The sequence below is a fragment of the Amblyraja radiata genome, chromosome 22, assembly GCF_010909765.2.
Source record: "Amblyraja radiata isolate CabotCenter1 chromosome 22, sAmbRad1.1.pri, whole genome shotgun sequence".
Lineage (NCBI taxonomy): Eukaryota > Metazoa > Chordata > Chondrichthyes > Rajiformes > Rajidae > Amblyraja > Amblyraja radiata.
In genome coordinates, this window is record NC_045977.1 from 21,440,615 (window position 1) to 21,447,396 (window position 6,782).

General features: G+C 45.6%; 1 protein-coding gene across 1 annotated transcript; it reads left to right on the forward strand.

Moving 5' to 3' along the window:
• Positions 1-127: 127 nt before the first annotated feature.
• On the forward strand, positions 128-6,007 carry aimp2 (aminoacyl tRNA synthetase complex interacting multifunctional protein 2). The gene is made up of 4 exons (XM_033040572.1): positions 128-306; positions 1,206-1,412; positions 3,732-3,963; positions 5,544-6,007. The coding sequence occupies exons 1-4, from the start codon at positions 205-207 to the stop codon at positions 5,909-5,911; spliced, it is 909 nt and encodes a 302-aa protein (XP_032896463.1). The 5' UTR covers positions 128-204; the 3' UTR covers positions 5,912-6,007.
• Positions 6,008-6,782: the final 775 nt, after the last annotated feature.

Sequence of the window (6,782 nt, forward strand, 5' to 3'; positions counted from 1 at the left end):
ACAGTTTGATTTTTAATATTTCCTCCATCTTAAACACACCTGACGTTATATGATTGACACGTCTATTATCCAATAGGAATATGAGGACGGTGATGCTGGACCAATGGGAAGGAAGAGGGGCGGGTCTATGCGGGCTCGAAGGCTGATGGGAAGGTTTAATGGTGGGCGGGCTGGTGAGCGGGAGCCCGGTTGTCAGCGGCGCTGATGTATAAAGTAAAGTCTTATCACCTGGGCGAGGGCGCCGTGGAGCTGCCCACTTGTATGTACAAGGTGCCCAATGTTCACGAAGCCGGTGCGGACGCTCAGGTGCGTGTCTGAGGGAGGGTTGGCCAGGCTGCCACGTGCCTCTTGCGCTCAGGCCAAATTAGTGGCCCTTGCTTAAAAGCCTCCAAATAGTTAATAGAGATGCAGCACTGAGTGTTAATGTAGTGGATCTAATACAGCAATAATAGGGGATGTTGTCAAGCTGGAAAGAGTACAGAGAAGATTTACGAGGAATTTGCCAGGACTCGAGGGCCTGAGCTGTAGGGAGAGGTTGAGCAGACTAACATTATTCCCTGGGGTGCAGGAGGATGTGGGGTGATTTTGTGGTGGTGTACATCAGGAGAAGACTACATCTTTTGCCCAGAGTAGGGGAATCGTGAGCCAGAGGGCATAGGTTGAGGGGGTAACTTTCTTACACAAAGGGGTGGTGTGTATGTGGAATGAGCTGCAGTTAACGCGGGGACGGGCGGGGATTTAATAGGAACCATTTACAAGAAATAGTAGATGATTGGCAACATATATACATATTATTTTAAGGGACAAAGACAAAAGACAAATGGACCAATTGCAGGAGAAATTTAAAATATTAATCAATCTAAGGTAAATGCCTGAGGGGTGGAAACGTTAGAGTTCAACAAAGAATGACAAAGAAATTAGTAAAGGGGGAAATCGAAAATGAAAGTTATGTAGGTAGATGCATTGCATCAGAAATGGATGTGGGGCCCACACAGACAGATACAGGACCATTTTTAGAAGAGCACAGCACAGGAACAGGTTCTTTAGCCCACAACGTCTGTACTGAACATGTCAAGTTAAACTAATCTCCCCTGCCAGCACTTGATCTCCATCCCTCCATTTCCTGCTTATCCGTGTGCCTATCACAAAGTATCTTAAATTTGCAATCTCTTGTGTCTACAATGTATACACCATTTGTCTTTCAGAATGGAGATGAGTCTCTCGAGCTCCTGAATTTGGAATCAAGACAGACAGAAATCCTGAATCGCTTGTATGAGTTGAAGGCTGTCGTCGATGGTCTCTCAAAGACTGTTCTCACTCCAGATGCTGACTTAGATGTGGCAGAAATGAATCGTGCTTGCTCTGAGCCGACAAGTGGGACTACAGTCAGTTTAGATTCTGTACTAGGAAAGGTAGGCTAGAATCTCTGCATGACTCTTGATAAATGAATATGCATTAAGGGTGATAAGAGGATACACAAGCAGTCACAGGGAAAATGTGCAGACTCTACACAGACTGCACCCGAGGCCAGGATCACATTTGGGTCACTAGTGCTGCGAGGCAACAGCTCTACCAGCTGCACCACTGTGCTACTCCAAAGGTTCTGAGGTGTTTAATGTGACTCACCCACAGGTGGAGCAGTTAATGCTTGTTAGGATGTGCACTCCTTCATACTGAAGGAGGGTTCCTGACCCGATACGTTGCCTATCCATGTCCTCCAGAGATGCTGCCTAACTGAGTTACTCCCGCACTTTGTATTGCAAGTTTAATTCTAATAATACTGGCAGCTCGGTTCTTAAATTGGACTCTGCAATTTGCACTTGTTGCATTTTTACATGTTATAAAATTAGCCCTTGTATCAAAATTGTCATTCCTAAATTACTGTCTGATGTCATTTCTTCATGGAGTTGAAGGTTTAAAGATATGTTGAAGATGTTTCAACATTTGATTCTTCCCTGGAAGAATTTTCTAATTATCGCCAATTGTTGGTGCAATGACGTTTTCATGGCTGAGCTCTCTGGATTTTTTTTAATTGGCTAACTATTTCTAAGTAAATGGAGCAAAGATGAGACAAAGGTGTTGGGCTGCTGATTCGCCTTGGTTAGGTGCCAGAGGTAGGCTTGACAGGATAAATGCGTTATTTGTGTACTCAAGTCTATTTGTGTACTCGAGTCTAGTGTGTGTAATTGGCATTCTTACTTGAAACAGCTTAGCTATCCCATAAGATTTAGGTTTGTTATTGTCATGTGTACCAAGGTACAGTGAAAAGCTTTGTTTTGTATTATCCAATTGGTTCAGATAATACTATCCATAAGTACAATCAAGTCATAATCTAGTACAATACATAGAGCAAAGGAGAAGATACAGAATGCAGAATCTAGTTCTTCGCATTGTAATGCATCAGTTCCATAAACAAAGCTCAACATCCGCAATAGGGTAGAGGTGAATTGGACAGTACCCTACCTTATTAAAGGGCCATTCAGAAGCCTGATAACAGAGGGGAAGAAACCGTGTGTCTTGTGCGCATTTTCAAGCTTCTGCCTGATAGGAGGAGGAAGAATGGCCGTGTGGGACGTCTTTGATTATGTGGCTGTTTTTCTAAAGGAAGTGTGAAGTGTAGATGGAGTCACTGGTCCAAAGTCTGGTCTGTGTGAACGACTGGGCTATGCCTACTACTCTCCACAATTTCTTGCAGTCGTGGACAGAACTCCATGTTCCAGAGACAAAGTCCAATGTCAGCAAAGGGAGAAAGGCGCATTGGACAGTAGCCTAGCTTATGGAACGACTGTACAGAAGCCTCTCCCGTTGGATTGCAACCTTGTCATTGTCAGGGAGCTTGTGTGTCTCAGTGACCCCTAGAGCTATGCCAGCGGGAGATTCGTCTCCTGTTGGGTCTCCCATGCTGGACAGGTCGAAGGGTAGAGGCGAGACGAAGAGCGATCCATTGGTCCTCCAGGTTGGAGGTTGAGCACAGGGCTAACAACCCTGTCTCGTAAAACAAATATGTTATGGAAACAGCAACTGAAGGAATCAATACTACTGGGCGTGATGGACTTCCAGGGCTATTGACAGATGCTAGGATGAATGTCAATGGTGAAAGCCGAAGAGGACCAGACAGCATCCCAAGAATAGCCCTGCATTGGACACCGGAAGGGAAAAGATAAAGAGCGAGACCCAAAACCACCTGACGTCGAACTGTAGAGGAGGAAATGAAAACAATGGACCTGACCTGGGGTAGTGTCCAGAAGCTAGCCCAGAACAGACAAGAGTGGAGGACCTTTGTTGCCCTACATGCCAGGAAGCATAAGAGGCAGTAAGTAAGTACAGAAGCCTGATAATAAAGAGGAAGAAGCTGTTCCCGAATCTGGCACGTTCAACCTTCTGTGCCTTCTGCTGGATGTGAGCAGGGAGAAGGAATGACCAGGGTGGGAAAGGTCTTTGATTATGCTGGCTGCTTTGCCGAGGCAGTCATAAAGGCAATACGCACGGATAAATATAGTAATCAAAAAATAACTAATACTGGTGCAAAAGAAAATCCATAGTACAACTATGTCCATACAACTATGTCCATCGAGTCCATAGAAGATCATAGTTGCTGAGATTAGTGCCTTGTAGTATTCAACAGCCTGATGGTTGCAGGGAAGAAGCTGTTCTTGAACCTGGTGGTCATGATGTGTTGTGAGTACTTCTATGTTACATTCATAACTGTTTTTAATTTAATCTTGCTTTAGACCTCTAGTGTGCTACGAGACATCGTCATCAATGCCAACCCGTCTGAGGTACCCCTGTCCCTGTTGGTGCTGCACAACTTGCTGTGTAAACAATACCGGGTGTTGTCTTCTGTGCACGTGCACTCCTCCATTCAAAACGTTCCCTCTCAACTCTGGAACTGTCTGGGAAATGAAAGCATTTGTCAATCCCGTCGGGAATATCAACTTGGTTTCACTCTCGTCTGGAAGGATGGTGAGGAAAAATTGATTTGTTGAAGTTCATAGTTTAACAGTAATTCAACATGTGTCTTAACCTTAAGCGTTATAGAGCAAAGTCTTAAAATATTATGTTCTTCCACTTTGTGTCTGGCCTCGCTCTCAAAGACCTGTGTTTATAGGTTAATCGGCATCTGTAAATTGCCTTTGGTGTGTAGGGAGTGGATGAGAAAGTGGGATAACATAGAACTAGTGTGAACGGGTGATTGATGGTTGGTGTGTTGATGGGCTGAAGGGCCTGTTTCTGTACTACATCTCTCAACTAATATAAACACTCTGGCAGTGGAGGAGACACTGGTGTTATGTACTACATCATAAGCTATTATTTTATGCAATAACCTTTGCCGTAGCAGCTAAACAAATTTTTGCTGATTTGCTGCTTTACAATCTCAGGAAACCAAATCTAGGGAATTTTGGAGAGGTAAAACCACTTTATCAACTATGTTTAGACTTGAGGTACAGCACTGAAACAGACTCTACCGAGTCCTCACTGATCCCTGTAGACTAGTTCTATCCTATACACTAGTTACAATTTAACTGAAGCCAATTAACCTACAAACTGAAGATAAACACAAAATGCTGGATTAACTCAGCGGGACAGGCAACATCTCTGGAGAGAAGGAATGGGTGACGTTTCGGGTTGAGACCCTACTTCAGACCCGAAACATCACCCATTTCTTCTTTCCACGTGCTACCTGTCTCACTGAGTTACTCCAGCATTTTGTGTCTATCTTCGGTTTAAATTGGCATTCGTGGTTCCTTCCTTCAGATTTAACGTACAAACAATACGTTTTTGGAGTGTGGGGGGAATCCAGAAATAACCCATAAAGTCAGAGAGAATGTACAAAAACTCTGTACAGACAGGATTGAAACCGGGTCTCTGCCGTTGGGTCGGGACCCTTCAGACTGATTGCAGTAGAGGGAAGAAAGCTGGAAGAGAGAAGGGGCAGAACAAACCCCCTCGCCTGTATAAACTTTTCACTTCAAGGGTGGAATAGTGGTGCAGCTGGTAAAGCTGCTGCCTCACAGTGCCAGAGAACTGGATTTGATTCTGACCTGGTGCAGTCAGTGTGAACTTTGCAAGTTCTCACGGTAACCACGTAGGTTTTCTTCGGGTGCTCTGGTTTCACTTCGCATCCCAAAGACGTGTTTGTTTTGTAGTAAATTACCCGCTGAAAAATTGCCCCTAGTGTATAGTGGATTAAAAGGTGGGATAATGTAGAACTAGTTTGATCGATGATCTGTGTGGACTTGCTAGGCCATGTGTATCTAAATTTGCCTGGCTTTGTCCTTCATCCACATCTCTTCTAGCTTTCTTCCCCCTACCAGACTTTCAGAATAGAAATGAGTTTGTCCAACCCCTTCTTATGCGATGCTCCAGTCAACATCCTTGCATTTAAATATTAATCAAGGGAAATGCTTCTGGAAAGTGGTGCTGAAGTGCAAGAATGGCAGGACGGGTCATGGATAACAAGGTTAACATTTGGTTCAGTGTTGATCTTGGTCTTTGCACCCAATTCAGATGAAGCTGTGACAGTTTTGTTTTTGTTTTGGCAGTGCTCAAACCTCAGATGAAGTTCTGCATCCAAAACATGTGTTCCATCGAAGGTGAGGGAAACATCGCCCGCTTCCTCTTCGCCTTGCTGGGCCACCAGTATGACGCAGTGACTTCGACCCAGATCGACAGTTGGGTTGACGTGGCCATCTTCCAGCTGAAGAACGGAAGCAACAAGGGGAAGGCCGCAGTCCTGCGGTCCTTGAACTCTGTCCTCAGCAAGAGCCCTTGGGTGGTGGGAGCCGATCTGACTCTGGCTGATGTGGTGCTGTACTGTGTCTTGCAGGAGGTGGAGTTGGAGGGCATTCCAGCCAACATCCAGCGATGCATGCAAAGCTGCCAGAATCTGGCGCCGAAACTGCTGAAATAAATGTCACAGTTTGCAAGCATCTGATAACCCTGTACCTGAATATTTACTTATGAGGAGGTAACTATTTAAAATACTTAATAAATATTTTTAAAGGCAGTTTTTGATTTGAAAATGTAAGAGACTTTTGTATAGGTGCATGGATATGCAGGGAATGGAAGGATATGAATTAAGTGCAGGCAGGCAGGTAGGAGATGGTCTTGGCATCATGTTCAGCAGACAGTGTGGGCCGAAGGGGCTTTTCCTGTACTGTACTGCATTCTTTATGAAACTCTTGCTTTATGCAGGCATGAGACAGGAAAAAACTGAAAAAGAGGAAGAGAGATGGATGTCCAGGGGGCATTGGTATTCCAAGGGGCAACGCCCCTGGCGGGGGTAAACAGGGGCAGCGCCCCCTTTATGCAGATTTTTTTGTGATAATTGTACCTTGAAATGACACCGTTTTCTTGTCTGTTTACCCGTAATTTCTCACAGGGTCTTCCACACTCACACGGAACCCCTCACTGCTCACACTCACAGGGACCCCCCCCCCCCTTACCTTTGCTCACACTCACAGGAAACCCCCCACCTATGCTCACTCACACGGAACCCCTCACTGCTCACACTCACAAGGAACCCCACACTGGTCACTCACAGGAAACCCCTCACCTTTGCTCACTCCCAGGGACCCCCTCACTGCTCACACACACAGTGACCCCCTCACTCCTCACACACACAGGGACCCCCTTACTGCTCACACTCACAGGATCGTCCACTCGCCTTTACTTACACTCAGACTCCCCCCTCTGCTCACCAGGGCTCACACACACACCCTCTAAAACGCTTATTGACACCGCCAAGGCCCCGGCCCTGCAGCCGTGCCCCGGGCCTTTTC